Source organism: Schistocerca serialis, chromosome 4, assembly GCF_023864345.2.
Source record: "Schistocerca serialis cubense isolate TAMUIC-IGC-003099 chromosome 4, iqSchSeri2.2, whole genome shotgun sequence".
In the NCBI taxonomy this organism is placed as follows: Eukaryota; Metazoa; Arthropoda; class Insecta; order Orthoptera; family Acrididae; genus Schistocerca; species Schistocerca serialis.
Genome location: NC_064641.1, coordinates 104,863,761 through 104,889,919, shown reverse-complemented (window position 1 = coordinate 104,889,919; position 26,159 = coordinate 104,863,761). Strand labels below are relative to the sequence as shown.

Below are 26,159 nucleotides of genomic sequence, written 5' to 3'. Positions count from 1 at the left end.
AATCCGTGTGACGGCTGTCGCCCGTCCGCGCTGCTGCGGTCGCTCTTGATTAACGGAAACCCCCGTCATCCTCCCACTACCACCTGTGCCGTTCCGTTCTTTGTGAGTAGCAGTGTAATCACGTAGATGTAGAAATTGCAACACGTACAGTGACCCTCTTTTCGAGTTGTAGAACTGTGCGTTTTGGTATCTAACAAATACAAGAGGTCCGAATTAGATTTGAAGACAAAGTTGGGTAGTCATGTTTTCATTGCACTTGTCAGGTTAATTCTCCACGAAAATTCGAGCTTTCGACAGTAACCGCGTTTGTCAGGAAAGCAAGTGACTGTCGAAGAAGTAACGGATTGACAGATGTAAATGATGTAGCGGTGCTCATCGCGAACATTGGCACCGACAGTGAAGCGAAGCATCATTCGCAGCGTCGTTTGTTTCCAACACGGGACATATTCCGACACATAAACAAATGCGCTTGCGTACACACTGGCCGCACCGAAGAACGTACTGTTTTGATGCGTGATAGCACAGCGTCCGACGTCCTGCTAAGAGGAAACCCATCGTCTCTATCAAATTATCCGCCAACGTAATTTCAGTTGCCTCTTTATGAACACTTGCGAAAACCGGAACTGTTGGCAACGATGGCAGCTTCGCCAAAGTTCATACCGTGTCCCTTGTTTAAGCAATGTGTTCTGCTAACGCCGATTTTTCCGGCTGTTGAAAACTCTTATGACGGCGATGTTCCACGCACCGGTCACGAACTGTGTGGATTGAACGGCCGATGTTAGCCCTTCCACATTGAAACGGAATTTTGTATGTACAGGCTTCCTAAACCACCAAATCGTCTTTCACAGAGGCCAGTAGTGCAGGCCAGTAGTGCCCTAATCTTGGAAGGTGGACGGACCACACTCTTAATGTTAACACTCTTTAAAATTCTTCTCCTAGCATAATGAATAAAGGCCGCCGATCTTTGCTCTTCTTCATACACCTCCGATGTTGGTCCAAACTCCATGGCCCGACGAATCTCCTTCTACGAAGTCACTCAGATGAACGGTAGTTTCAGCAGGAAGTGCAGGTCCAGGCTCTGTGAGTATAAAATGGTAGAAGCTGTTTTTGGGTCATCAGTCTTCTGACTGGTTTGATGCGGCTCGCCACGAATTCCTCTCCTATGCCAACCTCTTCATCTCAGAGTAGCACTTGCAACCTAGGTCTTCAACTATTTGCTGGGTGTAGTCCAATCTCTGTCTTCTTCTACAGTTTTTGCCCTCTACGGCTCCCTGTAGTACCATGGAAGTCATTCACTCGTCTTAACAGATGTGTAAATAAATAATAATAAGTAGGACGTCAAGTTTCGTAGGACTAAATTGAGGAGCAAATCTCCAAGGTCATGGAACGTGTCAGTAAATCATCCTGTCTCGTCTTCTTATCAGTGTTTTCCACATATTCCCTTCCTTTCCGATTCTGCGCAGAACCTCCTCATTCCTCACCTTATCAGGCCACCTAACTTCAATATTCGTCAGTAGCACCACATCTCAAATGCTTCGATTCTCTTCTGTTCCGGTTTTCCCACAGTCCTTCTTTCACTACCATACAATGCTGCACTCCAGACGTACATTCTCAGAAATTTCTTCCTCAAATTAAGGCCTATATTTGATACTAATAGACTTCTCTTGGTCAGGAATGCCCTTTTTGCCATTGCTAGTCTTCTTTTGATGTCCTCCTTACTCCGTCCGCCATTGGTTGTTTTATTGCCTAAATAGCTGAATTCCTTAATGCCATCTATTTCGTGACCATCAATCCTGATATTAAGTTCCTCGCTGTTCTCATTTTTGATACTTCTCATTACATTCGTGTTTCTTTGATTTACTCTCAATCTATATTCTGTATTCATTAGATTGTTCATTTCATTCAACAGATCATGTAATTCTTCTTCACTTTTGACTCAGGCTAGCAATGTCACAGCGAATCGTATCATTCATATCCTTTCGCCTTGAAATTTAATTCTACTCCTGAATCTTTCTTTTGTTTCTATCATTAGTGCTTCGATGTAGAGATTGAACAGTAGCGGCGAAAGAGTACAGAAGTTTCCCACACGTGATACTGTACATCGAATGGATGAACAGTAGAAGAGAAGGTTTGCACTACCCATGCAAATCTCGTTGAACGGTGCTAGCTGTCTGAAGTACTGTATTGTCGTAGTGGAACTCAGCCTCACACTCACAAAACAGCTTGTGTTCGGCCTTCTAGAACCTCCTCAAAATTGAGTATGGCGAGTACCGGGGCCCACTTTTAGCAGTGAGAAGTTCATATGGGCGTGCCGCCCTAGTGTGGAAAGCGGAGAGACGGTGAATCACAGAAGCACGTGAAGTGGCCCTCTCCCAGCCGTCAGTGGTCCCGGGATCGAATGCCTCTTCTTACAACACGTTCTCTGTGTATCGATCATTGTGCTGCGGTTTGCGCTCTCCGGTTTTGGTTATGTTAGCTAACAGTAATTCCATGCTGCCATACGTGCTTAGAATGTAACTACTGAATAGAGATGATCAATTCAGAGACTCAAAAGACAATAGCATTGTTTGCGACTGGCCAAGTTTAGGTTAGATGCGCTTTTTGTTCCACAGATCCACAGTTTGGGGGGGGGGGGGGGGAGGGTATTCAGGGGAATAGAATAGGCCATACAAGAAGAATATGTATTTACAAGAGAAAAGCTATGTTAATGTCCCTTTCACGGATCCTAAGTGAAATTGTACTCGCCGCTGTGGAATAACCAAGTTATCACACAACATGTAAATGTACAGTACAGCGAGGTGCATGTGATAATTCTCAGGCTCGCAGACTCACGTCATCGAAGTTCGATTTACAACCTTATGTACACTCATGACGTACTTCTCTGTAGCCGCAAGGTATTAGCCGAGCGGTCTAAGGCGCTGCAGTCATGGACTGTGCGGCTGGTCCCGGCGGAGGTTCGAGTCCTCCCTCGGGCATGAGTGTGTTTGTGTTTGTCCTTAGGATAATTTAGGTTCAGTAGTGTGTAAGATTAGGGACTGATGACCTTAGCAGTTAAGTCCCATAAGATATCACACACACATTTCTCTGTACACGTGCAGAAATCCGATTTTGTGTAAGTCTTGCATAAGAGTTGGAGCACGACCTGGGCGATAATTTGTCATTCGTGAGCGACAGTTTGAGATTCTATGAGACTTTCTACCACAACGGCTCCGCATTACTGCAGGTCTGTGTGAGCTCCAGGTGTTGCGGACGAACTCGTTGAAGTTACAGGTCCCAAAGCTTTTGGGCAGTCACAGCACTGCGAATCACGTCGCGGACAGCATGAAAAAGGAGATGTGTCAGTCACGGCATCTTTGCAATTACGGTACGACGTCTCACTTACAAGATCTTGACTACACACGAGCTGTGATGAACAACTCTGAACGAGACGCGCCCACAGTGAAGAAGAGGCCTGCACGTGGCCCTTCGCCTCAGTTGTAGAGGCGACCACATCGTGCATAGTGGCCCTCAGGCGATATTAAATGCCCTGAGACGAGCAGTGCCCGGGAGAAGTGATGGTGCGCCAGCGGTAGCGGAGGAACCTTGGTCCCCTCACGAGACCACGCTACTCCGCTCCACACGTCGGCTGCCGCACCGCACGTGACTGTCGGAGTGCGCTGCCAGACTTTCAACTAAACGTCACTTGGATCACACACTGACTGGTTTGCGTTTATTTGTTGCCATTTTTCGTAGGGCAACTTTAACATTGCTACATTACCAGGGAAATATCATATCATGTTATGGAGTGAGTAATGATTAAATACGTTAGTGATGATGATAATAATAATATAATGACACATGCCGTATTAAAGCTCCGGACAAAACATGAAAAATCACAAAGAATAAAATTTGAAATATATATATAGGGAAAATGACCATGAAAAACTGTTTTAACTAAGAAGCACGAATATCGCTCCCTCGTACAAATATACCGACTTCGGAAAGTAAGTTACACACGTCATCCCACGCTAAGACAGTTACGCAATAAGAGTCTCTCTTTGCAGTCCCCCAGAACTTAGAACTACTAAAACTTAACTAACCTAAGGACGTCACACACATCCATGCCCGAGGCAGGATTCGAACCTGCGACCGAAGGGCTCGCGCGATTCCAGACTGAAGCGCCCAGAACCGCTCGGCCACACTGGCCGGCAGTACAGATACCAGGTGCACCAAAATGGGGAGTGAAATAGCGCGGAAACTGGAAACGTACTCCAAAGTTGAAGTGCGCTGGACAGTACGATTCTTGTGGGCAAAAGAGCTAAATTGTACAGAGATACTCCGTGAAATGCACAATGGTCGCGAATAGATGCAGGGGATTAGACAGGATGTTTACGGACGTGCCAACGTGTCATCCCCGTCAGAGTCGTATCTAAACGTATCAGGGGACCCATATCACTCCAACTGCACACGCCCCACACCATTACAGAGCCTCCACCAGCTTGAACAGTCCCCTGCTGACATGCAGGGTCCATGGATTCATGAGGTTGTCTCCATACCCGTACACGGCCATCCGCTCGATACAATTTGAAACGAGACTTGTCCGACCAGGCAACATGTTTCCAGTCATCAACAGTCCAATGCCGGTGTTGATGAAACCAGGTGATGGATAAAGCTTTGTGTCGTGCAGTCATCAAAGGGTACACGAGTGGGGCTTCGGCACCGAAAGCCCATATCGACGATGTTTCGTTGAATACTTCACGCGCTGACACTTGCTGATGGCCCAGAATTGAAATCTGCAGCAGTTTGCGGAAAGGTTGCACTTCTGTCGAGTTGAATGATTCTCTTCAGTCGTAGTTGGTCCCGTTCTTGGAGGATCTTTTGTCGACCGCAGCGATGTCGAAGATTTACCGGAATCATGATATTCAAGCTTCACTCGTGAAGTGGTCTTACGAGAAAATCCCCATTTCATCGCTACCTCGGAGACGCTGTGTCCCATCGCTCGTGCGCCGACTATAACACTACGTCCATACGTTCAGACTCACTTAAATCTTGATAGCCTGCCATGGTAGCAGCAGTAACCGATCTAACAACTGCTTCTGACACTTGTTTTATATAGGCGTTACCTACCGCAGCGCCGTACTCTGCCTGTTTACATATCTCTGTATTTGAATGCGCATGCCTATACAACTTTTTTTGGCGCTTCAGTGTAGATCAAATGCAGTGTCCGCCGAGCCGTAGTGGAATCCTTCAAACAATTTGACCGGAGCCGCACAGAAATGAGTGACGTAGACCGTGAAGTGCAGATTTTGCACCATGTGATTTCCATCTTTTCCGAAAGTTGAAAGAACGTCTAGGACGAAAGTGATTTTCCAACGGTAAGGATGTACAAATAGCGATTCTGGAACGGCTCCGTGACCGAGCAGCGGGTTTCTATCGTCCAGGAACCTAATGATGGGTTGAACGTTTTGGCTTTGTGACTGTCGAGAAAAGAATGTCGTGTATGTGAGTCACTTGAGTCACTTTAGAAGTATAGTGCAAAGTGTAACATATTTTGAAGTCCCCTCGTACATCTCGCGAAAAGTAGAGAGATGCGAGCTTGTACCGACGCTTAGCAGTAGTGAGTCCTTCTCGCGTACCTTACGCTAGTGGAATACGGAAGAGGTAGCAAAGAGATTTAAAACAAATACAAAAAAGACACAGAAAAGATTCTCAAAAGACGGGCGCGATTTTAAGGTCACCTCATACCAGTCGACGGAAAGAGGCTGACTTTTTCGGCACAAAGCTCGAAACAGCAATGCATCTGTGCACAAGCTCCAAAGAAAACATTCAGACATTAGAAATCAGGCCCAAAGATTGTTCACCGAATGTGTGCCATACTTTCGAATGAGACCATATTATTAACCTCATGAACATTAATCTGAACCAAGCTCGAAGCTCCCGCTTTCGAAATCGAGCGGCATACATATCGAGAAATTACCGAACGTGTGTCAAGTTTCGCGGATAACACGTCTTCATAGACGACCACATCATATGCGTAAAGTAAAAATTGTGAGCGGTGTTGGTTCCACACATAAGATGTCCCAACAAACGTGGCACCCCAGTAGCATGAAGGCAGTGTAAACTGAGAGAAAACTGCAACAGATCAATTTCATTTTCCTTGTTTAGTGACCCGGTACCGGTTTCGAGTCAGTTTGGCGCATCTCAACATACCTGTGCTGTTTACGGAGCAGAGATAGACATGACACCCGAGTTGCCGCTATTGTGCACAAAAAGAGTAGTGATCCTTTGCTACCTACAATACCAGGTAATTTACAATTGCACATGCATCTGAAGAAGTGCGAGATAGGTTTGAAATCGGTAGCGCTACGTTAAATGTAGAAAACACAAAGTGGCCGGTAACGTTTTTCTTTCATTTCATATTGCTTTAAACTGACATTCGTGGAGTTACAACATAAGGACGATAACATGAAAGGTGCAACATACTGCAACGTTAATCTCAGTTTTCCTCGTTAACAATAAAATTTATTTTATTTAACATAACAACAAATAATTAAGCTTATCCGTAATGGATATTCTAGAAACCCGTAACTGTATGTTAAGTGTAAAGTGAGTACAGTTAGCTGCGGCCTGTCGCTTTTGGAATATTTCTTAGTTCGGCACAACTCGCCAGCTATTCATCTCACAAGGCATTGCTGTAAAGCGTTTCTTATGTTCTTGTCACAGCGAAGCAATCTCCAGTGCCCACCATCGTGCCACAACTATGAATGTGTAAACTTTTGCATGCCTTACGTGAAGATGATCCTGATGAACCTCCAAAACTGATTCGCAAAAATAAATAAATATTTCATAAGTCGCTGATCGCAGCTAAGTGTAGCTTGATTTCACCAAAAAATATACAAATTTCGCGATAGCATTCATTCTCCTGTCAACTAATATAAAAATATTGCAAAAAGTGCTATTCGAACCCACGCACGCACTCGTCTGAACGGTGGTGTTAAACGACTTGGCCACCGACCCCGATCCTCTAGTTAGCTTCCCTTCTCACGTATACTTGTAACGGATCGAAACCACAAATCCCTCGACTTCTCGGAAAATACTAGGTTGCGGGTGTGATATGTAGCAATAAAATGTCCTTCGTCGATTGTGTTCTAAGGATTCCACCCAGTCCAACCGAATCCAATGCTGTCACCTTTGACGCTAACTTTGTCGAAAACGGAAACATATTGACGTAAATCTTTTGATTGCAGTCGCTTTCGATTTTCCCGCCTAGTCCCGAAGTTTGCCGAAATCGGCGTGGCGCTGATCTCGCGTCAAAGACTTCACGTCCAGAATAACTTGTAGGTTTCTGTCTGTCGGTCTAATCACAAAAGTGGCTAATTATTACTTACGAACGTGCTTTCTTTATTTATTTATTGCCAAATTATAGACCTGTTACCAGATGTTTTAAAACATGTCGTACAACTTTCTGTAGCTGAAATCGTTGCTGTATTTAATAAAATGTGTTTAGAAAGCCAAGAGAGGTGTTCTTTGCCGGCCACGGTGGCCGAGCGGTTCTAGCGACCGCTACGGTCGCAGGTTCGAATCCTGCCTCGGGCATGGATGTGTGTGATGTCCTTAGGTTAGTTAGGTTTAAGTAGTTCTAAGTTCTAGGGGACTGAATACCTCAGATATTAAGTCCCATAGTGCTCAGAGCCGTTTGAACCAGAGGTGTTCTGTAGTGTGTCTGCTGAAGGGGCACCAGCCGGCCAGAGACACCGGAGGGCAGACAGCTCGTTCGCTAGGCAACACCTCACTGTACGAGAGCTCTGCAGGTGCGTTCCAAGAGGCCGCCGTGGTTGCGGGTCACGGGCTTCCAGCCCGAGGCTCGCTGTTACCGAGCCTGTAGTGCAGCGGGCACACTGCTGAAGACTCGTGACGCACCGACAAGACGAGGAGGTTGGCGCAAACTAGGCAGTACTCAGCGTTATGTGGGAATGTAGGTGGGTGCGTTCTATACGGGCGGATAAACAGCCGTTATGACAAAGGCATGAAAGTTGTCAACAAATAATTATATTGGCGAGGTAACGGGTGTGACCTGGCCAACCAGATGTGTGCACACGCCCGTAGCAGTTTTTGCAGAACGTCAGCACAGTGTACGGCATTTCGGCGCTAGGCTCGATGTGAGGAACTCGAGTTCGCCATGCTGCGCTGCGCGTGAGCTGGCGGGCCCAGTCCCACCTGACAGCTGCAAGCCCTTTTCCGGGATGCGGCATCATCACTCGCTGGAAATAAACTGGAACCCACCGATGGCGACCCTCATATAACTGTCCCGTATTTTTTTTAACTATCTTGTATGATGCTAAGATACTGAGTCCGAGTAATTGTTGAAAGGAGTAATTGCGATCTATCTACCTGTGGGCCAAAACAGCTGTAGTTCGTAGAAATAAAACAATTGTAATTTACGGTGTCTATGTTCGTGCAGCTAGGGCACCTTCTGTCTTTATTTGTTATTAACTCCAACTGTAGCACAAAAATTGGCTTTCCAGTATGGGGCGTTTACTTTAACTGTATCTGTGCTCTAGGACTACCAGCTGCAGCTGCAGCAGCAGCAGCAGCAGCAGCAGTCGGCTAGCGGCCAGGGCGACGCCGCCCCCAGCATGGCGGAGGCGGAGGGCCCCGGCTGTGGCTCGGCCGACGCGCCGCCCCCGCCCGGCCCCGGCTCCGGCGCCGCCCCCGCCGCCAGCGCCGCCGCCGGCCGGCCCACCTCGCCGCCCAAGTGCGAAGTCGACGACTCGCCGCTACACAAATCCATGGACAAGAATAAGGAGTGTGAGTTCTCTCTCTCTCTCTCTCTCTCTCTCTCTCTCTCTCTCTCTGCCCCCCCTCTCCCTCTCCTTCCCCCCCTCTCATTCTCCCTCCACAAGACCGTGGCGCTATGTACGGGAGCTTCGCAAGTGCCACTTACTTAATGTTGTTCTGTGCATGTACATAGTGACGGGACGCACAGCTTTAGCTTCATTGCACAAATAAAAATAATATTCCTCGGTCTGTAATAATTAAAATTTACGCTTTACAGTTCACCCTTGTGCAACACCATTTCACTGGATTACGAACCGGCACAGAAATTTTCGAAATACCCTACGGTAACACTTTCGTGTAGATCAGACTGCTTCTTTGCAGACTGTTGCAAGCAGTGTCCTGTCATGGTCGCCACTCTCGTGCGAGGCCCTAGTTATATTCGTTCTCCTACTGATCCTCATCAGATCGGCGACTGCTCTACAGTGAATGGAATTATGAAGGCTCCAAGATGTTGTCAGTGACAACTAGGATCGTGAACAGTGTTTTGTTAGTTCACCTTCTAGGGCCCAACCAAGTTCACAAAAAGCACTATAGACTGTGCGCCAACCATTTTTCACCAAAATTAAAGTTCGCTTGTTGGTTCCCAACGCTGACGTGCGACTTCATTTTGCAATCCCATTCTCTTATATTTTGTTCAGCTATTACTCGAATCTTCTGCTCAGGGTTTTCTAGAACTACACAGCACCGCGTCGTACAGGGTCACTTTTTTAATAGTAGTTTTAAGGTGTCATTTCCAGCCGCATGTGTTGTCACTGTAAACTGTGAAGCAGTAGCTTTGGTAGGTAGAAGAGTAGTGAGCTGATAAATGTCAAACAAAAGGAGAGCTGCGAACGCTACTGTGCCCGAGAACTGGAAAAAAAGTTGAGAAAACTATTTCATCATTTCCTTTTCTCCACTGAAACTCGACCGCCCCCCCCCCCCCCCCCCCCCACCCTCCAACTCAGCGCATACATCCTGGCACTTGTTTCTCTTAGAGGCGCAGATCCATGGTTAATTTTGATGTTCTGATGGTGTTTCGATGTTGAACAATAAATAACAAAAAATATTTACGCAACTTTTGTTTACTTTGCGCTGGAAATAAAGGAAATAAATATGGTAACACATGCATTGGTTAAACATTTAACATGGCTGGCACAGTAAAGTTACGACAAACGAATACACTGACGTGACATACGTAGCACACGATTGCTACATTTACTTGCAACTCAACTTCCGAATCACGAAAAGGGAATGTCTGAAACCGATTTCAGCTGATAGAGTCTGCATGTTAAATGATTAAGATCTGCATCGATTCTGTTAGTCCGGTCAGATATAGGTTTTCCTCTCGTCTGTTGTCCTACACGATTTTTTTTATTTATTTACAACGTGCTCCATTACAATATTTGTACTACTACATGTATGTAATTTGTGTGTGTGTGTGTGTGTGTGTGTGTGTGTGTGTGTGTGTGTTGTATGGTGATGAGGATAGAAGGGAGATTATGACACCCTGTGCCGGCACAGAGCCTGCGCCTTGCGAAGAGCCTCAAGGGGGCCACCAAGCTTAAGGGGACCTGGACGTGAAAGGACTACATTTTTATACCTCGCCCTCAGTGCACATTACTCATGATCTACAATGCGGAGGAAGTTGTGGTTTTTTACCAACAATGAATGACGTTAACTCAAGCCGTAAAAGGAAATTTATTGAAATATCTGTTATAGTTTAAGAATTACAGTATTCTGCCTAATAGATGTTTTTATAATACACGTTCCTATTCTGGTACCATTTTCTGGTCCATCATCAGTCTAATAGCATTCAAATTGTGGTAGGCTGCTGTCAACATTCATAGGAACACATTTTAATGAGGAAATAGAAAAACCCTTATTATAACACATTACTATTTTGTCTAAAAAATACCGCTAAAATTATATACAGAATGACAAACATAGATCATTTCTGCGATGTATTAGGCATAATACAAAGATACTATCCAGTTCTTCACTTGAGAGAAATTTGGTGAAAATGGATAAAATCGTTGTGAAGTTATATGTACCAAATGGCCGGCCGAAGTGGCCGTGCGGTTAAAGGCGCTGCAGTCTGGAGCCGCAAGACCGCTACGGTCGCAGGTTCGAATCCTGCCTCGGGCCTGGATGTTTGTGATGTCCTTAGGTTAGTTAGGTTTAATTAGTTCTAAGTTCTAGGGGACTAATGACCTCAGCAGTTGAGTCCCATAGTGCTCAGAGCCATTTGTACCTAATGTTCTGAAAATGTAGTTTCGAGAAAATGAGAAAAGAATGTTCACAGTGTTTTTGACTCATCGTATGCCTCTTTCTGAACATTCCAGCAGCATAATATTGCTGTTCAGTTGCTTCTTTATCCTATGTAGACTTCTTCAGGAGCCTTTTCCTTACTCTGGACTCGTTAGTGGTGGCTTCCCCAGCCCTTTTAGCTTCAACTAGTCACTGACGATGTATGGAAGTCAGAGCAGCTATCACATTATTTCCTGGCTGGATGCCTAATTTGTCCATTACTTTTGTCCTGCTGATTACACCATTATTGAAACAGATGACAGCATCCATCAAACCCATTTTGAGTACTGTCCATCCAAAAACACTGTGTTTAGTACTCGTTGCCACACGCAGCTGTTGAAACTCTCATTAGGGTTTTGTGTACGGCCGCGTAGACATTTGCTAAGTAATTTTGTTGTGCCTGCAACGTCCCTGTATCTTGGTTTTACTGTTTCTATGACTGTGGCAGGCAAGAAATGTTGATGGCGATATTCCTTGCCTGTTGCATGAGCGAGGCTGGTTTGCAGACATTTGTCCAAAGAGCGTTTAAGACCAAATTAACAACTGAAAAGTAGATAAAAATACATTTTTTGAAACGGTATAAAATTGTCTTTAAGATGGTGACAAAAAATGTTTTCGAAAATTTCAGTCATTTGACGACCAGGTCCCCTTAACGTCCCAATCCTACGGAGGGAACACCATCATCAGAGTCGCGTGTCCTCTCTTCACGAGACACTGCGGAGAGGTTTGGTATTTAAACCAGGAAGCTGGCGCAAAGTCTAGTGATCAGTAACTTTACGCCACCACCTCTCCTTCCCTTGCTGGGCAGATACTGGCAGTGACAGTGTTTTCCTACCACCAGGATTCGAATCGGCTTATCCGCGGGTCGAACGCCACGGCACCAGCGTGACTTGGCGACATCGGGCACGGAGGCGCGTGTCCTACACGAATTGCCTCGCGAAATCAGCTATTGTGTTTTCGTCAGCTCGATGCTGTTTCTCTCAATTAAATATGCCAGGTGGCTCACGTCATGCTGAGCCTCTTCTCCTCCGCAGCACAAACGGTCACTCCGCGTCGATTAGCCGAAATTATTATAAGCAAGTGGGAACCTGCATAGGCGTTCAACTGTGGCAGTCAGGAGTGCAGAGTTTGTAACAAATACTGAGTGGATAGTAACCAGTTCTTTGTAATACAAAAAGTATTTTGTGTCATGACACGTCTCGATACTGACCAACTCCCTTACGGTACTTACAAATGGAAACGCTTCGGAAACGGCAGAGAGTTTACGTTGCAGTGAATATCGATCGCGGAAGAAGGATCCCGGAAGCTAGAGCCGCATTTTCAGTTTCGATGTTAAGAGTATTTACGTGGTCGACAAGATATGTTCTAGTACCTCGTATACTTGGAAGCCTCCTGTAATGGTGACGCTTGTGCGTCGACGTCCCCCGAACACTGACTGCCAAAGTGCCCCCTCCCATTTCGACTTCTTTTGATAATGGGGCTCGTGACGTCATTGTTACAGCGTCAGCAGAGCCGTACTTCATAATCACGAGATGCGTCTTAATTTAATTTTACATAACGTTAATTGAAGCTGAGACGAATTTTCTCTCTGAATCGGAGTATCATAATACTTTATGACCGGAAGTCCCTCACACACTGGCGTTTCTATTCGCGTACAAATCTTGTTTATTATATTGTTTTGATTGAGAGGAGGATAGAAGTAATACGAACATAAAAAACAAAATGAACCATAAAATTTGCAAAATAAAGATGGAATGGAATATTATTGTGTGGGAATTAAAGGGGAGCATTTGATTTGAGGAGTACGAATCCTTAACCAGATATTAAAGTGCAATGCATTTGGGAAGTAATCTGTATAGTGTTGTGTTAATTAAATAGTAATCTCTTAACTGAAATATCTTTTTATGAGAAGCAAGTTGGCTGACTCGAGATATTTTCGTCTCCTGCTTCGACTGAGATAACTCAGTCGTTGCAAAAGGCTGTTTTGTAAAAGTATCATACAATACTTTTGGAGGAGTACTTTCATGTCAGGATTGGCGAGAGTAACAGATGGAAGCTATCCCACAACAACAGTAAGGCAGTTATGATTTTCAATAAGTGTTAGCCACTGTAAGCATAATTTTCGGAAAGAAAACTAAAAGCGAAAACTTGAATCGCATGATATAAGCGAAAAATAATTGATATGAAAATTCACGGATAATTCGAGCAATCTTGTAAGTAGTAACTGAAAGTGTATGTTTTGTTGCACGAGAAGCAAGTTTTAATGTGCGAAAATTTATGTTAAAGAAGCAACAGTCGAAAGCAAGTGTGCTTGCTAACGATCTTTAACTGTTAAGGAGTGGGCGAATTCGACAGAATCGTATCTACACTGTCCATTGCCTTTTCCGGCTAGTGGTACCATAATCAGTAAGTTCGTTCGAAAGGGGGAAATCAGGATTTGGTTGTTCGAAGTTGACTGAGAAGTGAAGAAGTCAGGTGCACTCGAGCGCAGTTTGGTTTGTGTGGTGGCTCCAGATCACTTAACAGTTTAGTTATCTTAATGTAGGTCGAGATGGATTTTTTTTTCAGGGGTTTGTTTTCGTGCGCATGGGATTCGCATAGGAAGAGGAAAAGGCAACAAGCGCAGGCGCGCATCCTCTTCTCTGTGACAGCCAAGGACACGCGTGGCCACCATGGACACCGGATTGCCTCTTTTTCACGCTTTAGGCACCGCACCGCACCGAAACACGCCTCGGAGACGGACACAATGCTTCGCGACTCTCGGTGTTCCAGGAGGAATAGTAAATGCTATAGGTCGTGCTATTATTGACTAATTCGAATAAAATATTCCGAATAACATGGCTCCAAATTTATTTGATTACAGAGATACAGCTGTTTGTAACCCAAACGAATACATAATATATTAAGCAAAGGCAAATAATTAAGTTCAAAGTTGACTTTCATTAATGCAACCTCCTACATCAACGCACTTTGGAATTCTCTTTGCAACAACACGTGGAGCCCTTCTGATATCGACTTAGAGCTCCTTTACGGAGACTACACTATTTATAAACCGAACGATCAGTTCATTCCTGCAGTTCACTTTTTATTTGTAGGCTTCGCCTCTCAACAATCTCCACGGGCAAAAATCTAAAGGGGTGAGGGTGTGAGACCTTGGTGATCAACAGACGTGACCGTGTCTGCCGATCCGTCTTCCGAGGAATGTTAGGTTTAGGCCTAGAATGTGCAAGAGACCCGTCGTAATGAAAGAACGTACCTATTCTCCTAGGACTTCTGTTGACAGTGCTGGAAGCTCGTCTTCAAGAAAGGGTGGATAACTGGGTCCTGAAAACGATGCACAACAGTGCCCAGTGAAGTACTTGTCTGTCGTGCCTCACTACACATTTGCGGAGAAGCGTTCGAAAATGTGTCTCCACAAATCCATATGGAGTTTTGTCGGGCCATCGATGTGTTTGTTATTAATACCACCATGAGTGACATCGAGTTCATCAATAGACGCCACATGGGATTACAGGGCAAATTGCAATTGGCCAACGACGAAATTCCAGTCGTCTACCTTCATATCCTTCGCAAAGGTGTTGAATAAGCTCTAAATGGTAACTATAGATTTCCGCCATATTCTTGTTTGTAGAACTCCGATTCGTGTAGAAATTCTGCGTATATTTGTTGATGGACCACGTCTCCTACTTGAGCCACACACTGTTCGTCTACACGCTCGGATGATATGTGGGTCTCTGGGCACTGCATCAAGTCTCACGCAATTTGTTACAAACGCGAATAAACACTCTCGGATCTGGTACTTGTCGGTTAGGAAATCGTCCACTGTGTTACCATACTCAGCATTTCAAAATAGGTATGGCACAGTTAAAAGATACAGTGGAATTGGCTAACAAATTACGATCATAGTTGAAAAATTCAGTTATTTAAACTCAAACGCAACTATTCAACTCCCAAGTTCAAAACAAAAATGAGAATCGATAAACAAAGGCATGGCAACTGAAGGACCAATATGCAAAATGAAAACTTATCTCTGTAACTCTGTTAAAAAACCAGGAATCAATTGGGGTCTCTGACGATTGACAGACGTTGTGTGCTTATGGTACGATAGGCGTTCAATAAGAAAGGCAACTCATTGTTTTCTCAAAGCAGGTTGGTTTTATTCAAGATTCCAATACATCGTATTATTTCCCATTCTTTTGGTTACAAAATCCTGTTTTTCAACATAATCTCCTTCAATGCCACGAGCGTACGCTGCCTTATTGGGCGGGTATTTATGCCCGTATGGTACCACTCTAGTGGTCGACGTCGGAGCCAACTTCTCACTGCATCACAAACCTCTTCATCGTCGACGTACTGCTTCCTGCGAAGTGTATCCTTCATTGTGCCAAACATATTTACGTCGGAAGGTATGAGACCCAGGCTGTAGAGTGGATGACGAAGAACAGTGCAATCAAGCTTTGTGAGCTTCTCGGTTGGGTTGTTTGGGAGAAGAGACCAAACAGCGAGGTCATCGGTCTCATCAGGTTAGGGAAGGATGGGGAAGGAAGTCGGCCGTGCCCTTTCAAAGGAACCATCCCGGCATTTGCCTGGAGTGATTTAGGGAAATCACGGAAAACCTAAAATAAGGATGGCCGGACACGGGATTGAACCGTCGTCCTACCGAATGCGAGTTTGTTAGCTTCTCTCGGGTGCTCTAACTTATGTGAGTCCTTATGTTACCACGGAGGAGAAGAAGTTCGTTTGTATTTTTGTGACGACGATCATGCTTTAATCATTTCGTCAGTTTCTTTAGGGTACCACGATACAATTTAGAGTTGATCGTTGCACCACGATCGAGAACATCGAGCAGAATAACGGCCTCTCCCGGAAGACCGTCGCCATGACGTTGCGGCTTTAAACTTTTTCTTTCTAATGAGGGTGTCCGCACGTTCCAACATTGCATGAGATAACAGCCGTGTGCGGCCGGACGGCAAGAGGGAGATCGGACAGGTTTGCGTGAACTTCTTGCGTCCGTGGCAGACGCCCCGCCCGACGACTCAACGTACTTTTGTTCACTGCCATGTCTCCGTAATCATTCTGCAAATGCTTATGGTTATCTGCGATGCTCTTGTTTTCCGCCAAAAGAAACTCGATGACAGCTCTCTGCTTGGAATGGACGCCATTTTGAAGGCTACGTATGACACCACCACTTCATGAAACTATAGGGGCTGAAAGGGGAGGATATTCCACTGTGTCCCAAAACAAATTCTGCATTTTTTCAACCGAATTTGGCCAAGAAAAATGATGGTTGCGCTACTTATTGATGTCCATTGCAGTTTTGTTAACGTGTTTACATAGAGGCAGCCAGTTATCGTACGGTGTTAGTGGAATAGGAGCGCGCGATTAGGTACATTAATCGTGGCAGCGCAGTGCTTATGACTCGGCACTCGCATTCAGGAGGCACGGGGTCGAATACCTGTCGTCCGATGTGCTTTTCTGTGAGACTTTCACTTTCGGGTAAAAAAAGCTTGTGACGGATCTCTTTCTCCTGTTAAGGATCCCAGACGAACGGACAGTGTTCAATAGCCGGTGGAACAAGGGATTTGTAAGCGACCAATTTCGGCCTAAGTTACGCTTTCTCGGGATTCTTCCAATAAATATGGCCCTGGTATCTTGCCTTCCCCTGGGCGAAATTTATGTGATTTTTTTCACCTTAAATCGCTCTGGGATGAAACTCATAGCTGCTAATGACTTCGCCGTCTATCGTGCAGTCAGACGATATCGGATCTTTGCGCCTATGTATGCACATTGCACTTCATTTCTACATCTACATGGACACTCTGCAAATCACATTTAAGTAAGTGGCCCAGGGTTCATCGAACCACCTTCACAATTCTCTATTATTCCAATCTCGTAGAGCGCGGAAAGAACGAACACCTCTATCTTTCCGTACGAACTCTGATTTCACGTATTTTATCGTGGTGATCGTTTCTCCCTATGTAGGTCGGTGCCAACAAAATATTTCGTATTCGGAGGAGAAAGTTGGTGATTCGAATTTCGTGAGAAGATTCCTTCGCAACGAAAAACGTCTTTCTTTTGATGATGTGTAGTCCAAATCTTGTATCACTTCAGTGACACTCTCTCCCATATTTCACGATAATACAAAATGTGCTGACCTTCTTTGAACTTTTTCGATGTACTCCGTCAGTGCTATCCTATCTGGTAAGGATCCCACACCGCGCAGCAGTATTCTAAAAGAGGACGGACAAGCGTAGTGTAGGCAGTCTCCTTAGTAGATCTGTTACATTTTCTAAGTGTCCTGCCAATAAAATGCAGTCTGTGGTTAGCCTTCCTCACAACATTTTCTGTGTGTTCCTTCCAATTTAAGTTGTTCATAACTGAAATTCCTGGGTAATTAGTTGATTTTACGGTCTTTAGATTTGACTGATTTATCGTGTAACCGAACGGATTACTTTTGTCACCCATGTGGATGACCTCGCACTTTTCGTTATTTAGACTCAACTGCCGATTTTTACACCATTCAGATATCTTTTCTAAATCGTTTTGCAGTTTGTTTTGATCTTCTGAAGACTTTACTAGTCGATAAACGACAGCTTCATCTCCAAACAACCTAAGACGCCTTTCCAGATTATCTCCCAAATTGTTTATATAGGTAAGTAATAGCAAAGGTCCTATAACACTACCTTGGGGAACGCCAGAAATCATTTCTGTTTTACTCGATGGCTTTCCGTCAATTACTACGAACTGTGACCTCTCTGACAGAAAATCGCATATCCAGTCACACAACTGAGACGATATTCCATACGCACGCAACTTTATTATAAAGCGCTTGTGTGGCACAGTGTCAAAAGCTTTCTGGAAATCCAGAAATACGGAATCTGAAATCCGTTGTCCATAGCACTCAACACTTCATGCGAATAAAGAGCTAGTTGTGATTCACAAGAACGATGTTTCCTAAATGCATGTAGATTGTATGTCAATAGACCGTGTTCTTCGAGGTAATTCCTAATCTTCGAACACAATGTATGTTACAGAATCCTGCTGCATATCGACGTTAATGATATGGGCCTGTAATTAAGTGGATTACTCCTACTACCTTTCTTGAATGTTGTTGTGACCTGTGCAACTTTCCAGTCTTTGGGTACGGATCTTTCGTCGAGCGAATTGTTAAGTATGGAGCTGATGCATCAGCATAACAAATTGGTATACGGTCTGGACCAGAAGACTTGCTTTTGTTAAGTGATTTAAGTTGCTTCACTACTCCGAGGGTATTTACTTCTACGTTACTCATGTTGGCAGCTATTCTCGATTCTAATTCTGGAATATTTACTACGTCTTCTTTTGTGAAGGCATTTCGGAAGGCTATGTTTAGTAACTCTGCTTTGGCAGCACTATCTTCGATAGTATGTTCATTGCTATTATGTTTTATTTTTTTATGTTTTTTATGTTTAGTCAGCTGCCAGCCTTCGTACCAGGCGCTGATTATGTTCTAAGAGTCTCTGCAATTCGCTAGAAATTTCGGAGGAAGCCACCTCCCTGCATACGAAATTCCGTGTCGCCTCGGAACGGCCACACAAAGTTACAGGCGTTATCCGCCACACCGTGTGAGTATACAACATACACACTGGCCATTAAATTTGCTACACCAAGAAGAAATGCTGATGATAAACGGTATTCATTGGACAAATATATTATACTAGAACTGACATGTGATTACATTTTCACGCAATTTGGGTGCGTAGATCCTGAGAAATCAGTACCCAGAACAACCACCTCTGGCCGTAATAACGGCCTTAATAGGCCTGGGCATTGAGTCAAACAGAGCTTGGATGGCGTGTACAGGTACAGGTGCCCACGTAGCTTCAACACGATACCACATCGCATCAAGAGTAGTGACTGGTGTGTTGTGTCGATCCAGTTGCTCGGCCACCATTGACCAGACGTTTTCAATTAGTGAGAGATCTGGAGAATGTGCTGGCCAGGGCAGCACTCGTAACATTTTCTGTATCCAGAAAGGCCCGTACAGGATCTGCAACATGCGGTCGTGCATTATCCTGCTGAAATGTAGGGTTTCGCAGGGATCGAATGAAGGGTAAAGCCACGGGTCGTAACACATCTGAAATGTAACGTCCACTGTTCAAAGTGCCGTCAATACGTACAAGAGGTGACCGAGACGTGTAGCCAATGGCACCCCATACCATCACGCCGGGTGATACGCCAGTATGGCCTACAATCCGACCTTTATCAAAGTCGGAAACGTGATGGTACGCATTTCTACTCCTTACACGAGGCATCACAACAACGTTTCACCAGGCAACGCCGGTCAGCTGCTATTTGTGTATGAGAAAGGGGTTGGAAACTTTCCTCGTGTGAGCACGTGGTAGATGTCGCCACCGGCGCCAACCTTGTGTGAATGCTCTGGAAAGCTAATCATTTGCATACCACAGCATCTTCTTGCTGTCGGTTAAATTTTGCGTCTGCAGCACGTCCTCTTCGTGTTGTAGCAATTTTAATGGCCAGTAGTGTATGTGGTGAGCAGCAGCGGCGCCCCTGCGATACTCCTGAGGAGCGCGTGCCGCTGCCTCGGCTTATGACGGCGCCTCCACGACACACCCAGCCTTCTCGAATGGTTTTGAACAGTTCTCCTCCCTGTCATCAGTCTGCCTGTGAACGGTGCATAATCGTGCGAACTGTCCTCGCTTCGCTGTGTGGAGAAACATTTTTGTTTGTCGCTGAGGATTATTTACTGTCTCGAAACGTCGTACTTTCCGACAAGCTCGCTGAAAATTCCTCGACCCCACGAAAAAGAACGAGAAAAGGACAAGAGTTCTTTCTTTTTTAATATGCGGATAAATCGTAAAACCGGCGGTCGGCAGCTCTTGGAACAGATCCCACACTTATATTTAGCGGCTTCCTCGCGTGATACACCGCCGGTCGTTCCGGAAAGCCGTACGTACATTTGTATCCTGGTCTGAAAGTCTTTTCTCTGGGATTGAGAATTATGGCGATATTTCCTAGTTATTTTTGAATGTTAATTAAATCACACGTCGTCGCAGTGACTTGTTTGTGTTTGTGCCCAGGCCAGCGGGTAGAGCAGGGACGGAAGCTAGGCAGTGTCCCACACCGGAGTCTGCGCAGTGGTGGGCTTCCAGGGGAGCAGACCGGTCACCGAGAGACCGACGCCAGCGGGGGGTCGTTAGCGGACGAAATGGCGCACTTCTGAAAACACTCCACTCATATTCAGGAGCAGCGGGAATCTACTCCTAAACTGACTGATATTTTCTTTTCCCTCTCCGTTAATGTCGACAGGAGACTTGTACAACGCCGTGCTCCGTTGCGCTGCCACTCCGCGCAATTGATGTCTGTGTCACCTTACTTCTTGCAGTCTGTTGTGGGCGGCCTTCCAGTGCTGGGTGAAAAACTGGGAATCCCGGAGCAGGGCTCGGCTTGTTTTCTCCCTGTCAGCACAGTACACGAACAGGTGGGTTGTGATAGGCGGCCTTTTGGTGTTTCGAGCAAGATAACACTGACGAAACAAGGCCCCGGGAGTAGACAACATTCCATTAGAACTACTGACGGCCTTGGGACAGCCAGTCCTGACAAAACTCTGCCATCTGGTGAGCAAGATGTATGAGACAGGCGAAATACCCTCAGACTTCAAGAAGAATATAATAATTCTAATCTCAAACAAAGCAGGTGTTGACAGATGTGAAAATTACCGGACTAACAGTTTATTAAGTCACAGCTGCAAAATACTAACGCGAATTCTTTACAGACGAATGAAAAAACTGCTAGAACCCGACCTCGGGGAAGATCAATTTGGATTCCGTAGAAATGTTGGAACACGTGAGGCAATACTGACCTTACGATTTATCTTAGAAGAAAGATTAAGGAAAGGCAAACCTACGTTTCTAGCATTTGTAGAATTACAGAAAGCTTTTGACAATGTTGACTGGAATACTCTCTTTCAAATTTTGAAGGTGGCAGCGGTAAAATGCAGGGAGCGAAAGGCTATTTACAATTTGTACAGAAACCAGATGGCAGTTATAAGAATCGAGGGGCATGAAAGGGAAGGAGTGGTTGGGAAGGAAGTGAGACAGGGTTGTAGCCTCTCCCCGATGTTATTCAGTCTATATATTGAGCAAGCAGTAAAGGAAACAAAAGAAAAATTCGGTGTAGGTATTAAAATCCATGGAGAAGAAATAAAAACTTTGAGGTTCGCCGATGGCATTGTAAATCTATCAGAGACAGCAAAGGATTTGGAAGAGCAGTTGAACGGAATGGACAGTGTCTTGAAAGGAGGATATAAGATGAACATCAACAAAAGCAAAACGAGGATAATGGAATGTAGTCGAGTTAAGTCGGGTGATGCTGAGGGAATTAGATTAGGAAATGAGACACTTAAAGTAGTAAAGGAGTTTTGCTATTTGGGGAGCAAAATAACTGATGATGGTCGAAGTAGAGAGGATATAAAATGTAGACTGGCAATGGGAAGGAAAGCTTTTCTGAAGAAGAGAAATTTGTTAACATCGAGTATAGATTTAAGTGTCAGGAAATCATTTCTGAAAGTATTTGTATGGAGTGTAGCCATGTATGGAAGTGAAACATGGACGATAAATAGTTTGGACAAGAAGAGAATAGAAGCAATCGAAATGTGGTGCTACAGAAGAATGCTGAAGATTAGATGGGTAGATCACATAACTAATGAGGAAGTATTGAAAAGGATTGGGGAGAAGAGAAGTTTGTGGCACAACTTGACCAGAAGCCGGGATCGGTTGGTAGGACATGTTCTGAGGCATCAAGGGATCACCAATTTAGTATTGGAGGGCAGCGTGGAGGGTAAAAATCGTAGAGGGAGTCCAAGAGATGAATACACTAAGCAGATTCAGAAGGATGTAGATTGCAGTAGGTACTGGGGGATGAAGAAGCTTGCACAGGATAGAGTAGCATGGAGAGCTGCATCAAACCAGTCTCAGGACTGAAGACCACAACAACAACAACAACAACAACAACTCGGGCATGGGTGTGTGTGTGTTGTCCTTAGCGTAAGTTGTTGAAGTTAGATTAAGTAGTGTGTAAGCCTAGGGACCGACGACCTCAGCTCTTTGGTTCCATAGGAACTTACCACAAAAACTGTATGCACGGCGCTTCATTTCGGATCCGCGCTGCTGCTACGGTCGCATGATCGAATCCTACCTCGGGCATGGATTTTTGTGGTGTCCTTTGGTTAGTTAGGTTTAAGTAGTTTTAAGCCTAGGGGACTGATGACCTCAGATATTAAGTCCCATAGTGCTCAGAGCCATTTGAACCATATCTTCAAATGCCAACAAATACTTACAGCGCACGTGACAGAGGAGGAGAACCCGAAAGGGTCCCATAACCAGATTATTAGCGCTCATCTGAAGCGTGTCATACATTTTAAATATTGAACGGTAATACCCATAACGGAGGTACACACACGCAAAATAACTAATAGGGAAGGCGACTAGAAGACAGACTTGGCAGTTAGTCCGAGTAGTTGTACAGTTCCGCTCAAACAGTTTGTCCTTGTTCAGTCAAGGCAGCGCAGCAAATATCTAACAAGCTCAGAGACACGTTACTGGAGACCTAACAGGTCGCTGTGGAGAGATGCTCGGACAATTTAACTGAAAGTAATAAGCTCGTTGGCATCCGCAGCAACTATATTCTTTCTTTCTTTTACTGGTTCCATGTCCCGCGCTGAGGCAGGGTCGGCATTGTTAGGAACGGAGTTGGCAAGGTTAGTGGAAAGGGGTGGCCGGATGCCCTTCCTGCCGCCACCCCATACCCCCCGGGATGGAATTAGTGTACCCCAGCTGTCTGCGTCGAGTGTAATTCCTGGAATAATGCGAGCGTGTGCAGATGTCTGCGAGTCGTGTAACTGAGACGGAACGTTGGGACCAGCCCGGTATTCACCTAGCGGGATGTGGAAAACCGCCTAAAAACCACTTCCAGGCTGGCCGGCACACCGACCGACGACGTTAATCCGCCGCGCGGATTCGATCCGGGGCCAGTGCGCCTACCTGAGTCCAGCAAGCAGCGCATTAGCAAGTATATAAAAATCTCTTTTATAAAATATCGTTAAAAAGCAAGGCGCTTAATTTCTGAAATAAATATTTAAACGAGAATCCGTGCTACAGCGCTAGGACATTGTTCTCGGGAAACTCCACTGGATAAATTTAGAGGACCGATATTCGAGGAAGAGTGTGCTGGCACAGTTGTGTGTCTCGCTTAGTGATGGGAAAGCACCATGAGAGAGATTAGGGCGCCTACCGAGGCGGCCAATGCGGGACGGATTAGATTGGATATTCGCCAACATAGTTACGAAGTACCCTCTCCACGTACTGTACAGTGGCTTACGGTGCATGTGTGTAGACGACGATGCCAGACTGGTATACAATTTATGTGACAGAGTTCCAGAACAGGCGGTCTGAATCGGCTCAGTATCTGGGATCAGGACAAGCATGGCGAAGGAAGTGAGGCAGGGAACCGCCCCTGCATTCGCCTCGTGTGGTGGTGGGAAAGTATGGAAGAGGATGACTGAGCGAGGAGCTTTTAGAACTAGGGGCGCTGGAGAACGTCATGCATAGGGTCGGAGATTTCGTTTTGGACAAGACTTGGAAGCGATTTCTCTATTATTAAGGTGTCCGTCAATCTAAAATCCTCGGAAACAAACACTCAGCAATCGACGAGCTTTGTAACTTAACCCGAAAGTTGGTTTCCGGGATCAGGTGCTAGCGGAATCTGCCTACTCGGGATACGGTCGGTGAGTGTTTCCGTAGTCCTGAGAAGAGGATTATAGGTTCCACTAGCTCTGCTGGTGACTTCCCATGGCGCCAGACGTTTTCCGTCACCTGTTGGGAGTAAGTTTTTGAAAAGTCTTGGACAAAAGCTGCAGTTTGCGGATGAATTCTACTAGCAGGGGCAAGAATTGATCGATGGAAATGCCCGATTTCTACTCCCGAATGTGACTGGCCGAAATAACACGACAGTTTTCGTGGAGCTGCTTGGAGAAATTGGTTGGCAAATGGTGTGCCCTCTGGGGCGAAAGCGGTGTTTCAAAGGGTTTGACATTTCGGCAGTTCAGACCGTTCATGATCAGCAAAGTTTCTTTTCCAACACGGAAACTTACAAGAATTCCAGAGTGCGTTGCCTTGTGCGGGCGTGGAATTCTGCAGGTATTTTCCGGTTTACTAAGCGAGTGTTACTGTTTAGTGCACCCAGCAAGAAGATGTCAGAATCGGAACGTGGAGTCATTAGCTAGTCGGAGGTGGCGTTTAGCGCTAGAGGTGGACTTGATAAGGTCTAATGGTTGTAGCCTCTCCCCGATGTTATTCAATCTGCAAATTGAGCAAGCAGTAAAGGAAACAAAAGAAAAATTCGGAGTAGGTATTAAAATCCATGGAGAAGAAATAAAAACTTTGAGATTCGCCGATGACGTTGTAATTCTGTCAGAGACAGCAAAGGACTTGGAAGAGCAGTTGAACGGAATGGACAGTGTCTTGAAATGAGGATATAAGATGAAGATCAACAAAAGCAGAACGAGGATAATGAAATGTAGTCGAATTAAGTCGGGTGATGCTGAGGGAATTAGATTAGGAAATGAGACACTTAAAGTAGGAAAGCGTTTCTGGAGAAGGGAAATTTGTTAACATCGAGTATAGATTTAAGTGTCAGGAAGTCGTTTCTGAAAGTATTTGTATGAAGTGTAGCCATGTATGGAAGTGATACATGGACGATAAATAGTTTGGACAAGAAAGGAATAGAAGCTTTCGAAATGTGGTGCTACAGAAGAATGCTGAAGATTAGATGGGTAGATCACATAAGTAATGAGGAGATATTGATTAGAATTGGGGAGAAGAGGAGTTTGTGACACAACTTGACTAGAAGAAGGTTATGTTAGGTTAGTGTTGTTTAACGTCCCGTCGACAACGAGGTCATTAGAGACGGAGCGCAAGCTCGGGTTAGGGAAGGATGGGGAAGGAAATCGGCCGTGTCCTTTCAAAGGAACCATCCCAGCATTTGCCTGAAACGATATAGGGAAATCACGGAAAACCTAAATCAGGATGACTGGAGACGGGATAGAACCGTCGTCCTCCCGAATGCGAGTGCAGTGTGCTAACCACTGCGCCACCTCGCTCGGTTTGACTAGAAGAAGGGATCGGTTGGTAGGACATGTTCTGAGTTATCAAGGGATCACCAATTTAGTACTGGAGGGCAGCGTGGAGGCTAAAAATCGTAGAGGGAGACCAAGAGATGAATACACTAAGCAGATTCAGAAGGATGTAGATTGCAGTAAGTACTGGGAGATGAAGTAGCTTGCACAGGATAGAGTAGCACGGAGAGCTGCATCAAACCAGTCTCCGGACTGAAGACCACAACAAAAACACGTAAGGTTCCAAATGATTGGAAAAGAGCACAGGTAGTCCCAGTCTTCAAGAAGGGTCGCCGAGCAGATGCGCAGAACTATAGACCTATATCTTTGACGTCGATCTGTTGTAGAATATTAGAACATGTTTTTTGCTCGCGTATCATGTCGTTTTTGGAAACCCAGAATCTACTCTGTAGGAATCAACATGGATTCCGGAAACAGCGATCGTGTGAGACCCAACTCGCTTTATTTGTTCATCAGACCCAGAAAATATTAGATACAGGCTCCCAGGTAGATGCCTCAACTTCCAGAAGGCGTTTGATACAGTTCCACACTGTTGCCTAATAAACGAAGTAAGAGCCTGCGGAATATCAGACCAGCTGTGTGGCTGGATTGAAGAGTTTTTAGCAAACAGAACACAGCATGTTGTTATCAATGAAGAGACGTCTACAGATGTTAAGGTAACCTCTGGCGTGCCACAGGGGAGTGTTATGGGACCATTGCTTTTCACAATATATATAAATGACCTAGTAGATAGTGTCGGAAGTTCCATGCGGCTTTTTGCGGATGATGCTGTAGTATACAGAGAAGGTGCAGCATTAGAAAATTGTAGCGAAATGCAGGAAGTTCTGCAGCGGATAGGCACTTGGTGCAGGGAGTGGCAACT

The 26,159-nt window shown here is 45.2% G+C and overlaps 2 protein-coding genes across 5 annotated transcripts in view; both read left to right on the top strand.

The window, feature by feature from the left end:
• The window catches only part of LOC126474294 (uncharacterized), a gene marked incomplete at its 3' end in the record, with an annotated part of 247,297 nt that extends 238,577 nt beyond the window's left edge, over positions 1 to 8,720 (top strand). The window contains exons 5-6 of the mRNA XM_050101759.1: positions 8,541 to 8,671; positions 8,714 to 8,720. Of these exons, the coding sequence (XP_049957716.1) occupies positions 8,541 to 8,671; positions 8,714 to 8,720 (138 nt within the window). The remainder of the gene's footprint in view (positions 1 to 8,540; positions 8,672 to 8,713) is intronic.
• The window catches only part of LOC126475181 (myocardin-related transcription factor A-like), a 108,360-nt gene continuing 90,880 nt past the window's right edge, over positions 8,680 to 26,159 (top strand). For all 4 annotated transcript variants that reach the window (XM_050102822.1, XM_050102821.1, XM_050102820.1 and 1 more), the window contains exon 1: positions 8,680 to 8,787. In XM_050102822.1, coding sequence (XP_049958779.1) covers positions 8,769 to 8,787 — 19 coding nt within the window. In that variant the 5' untranslated portion in view covers positions 8,680 to 8,768. The remainder of the gene's footprint in view (positions 8,788 to 26,159) is intronic.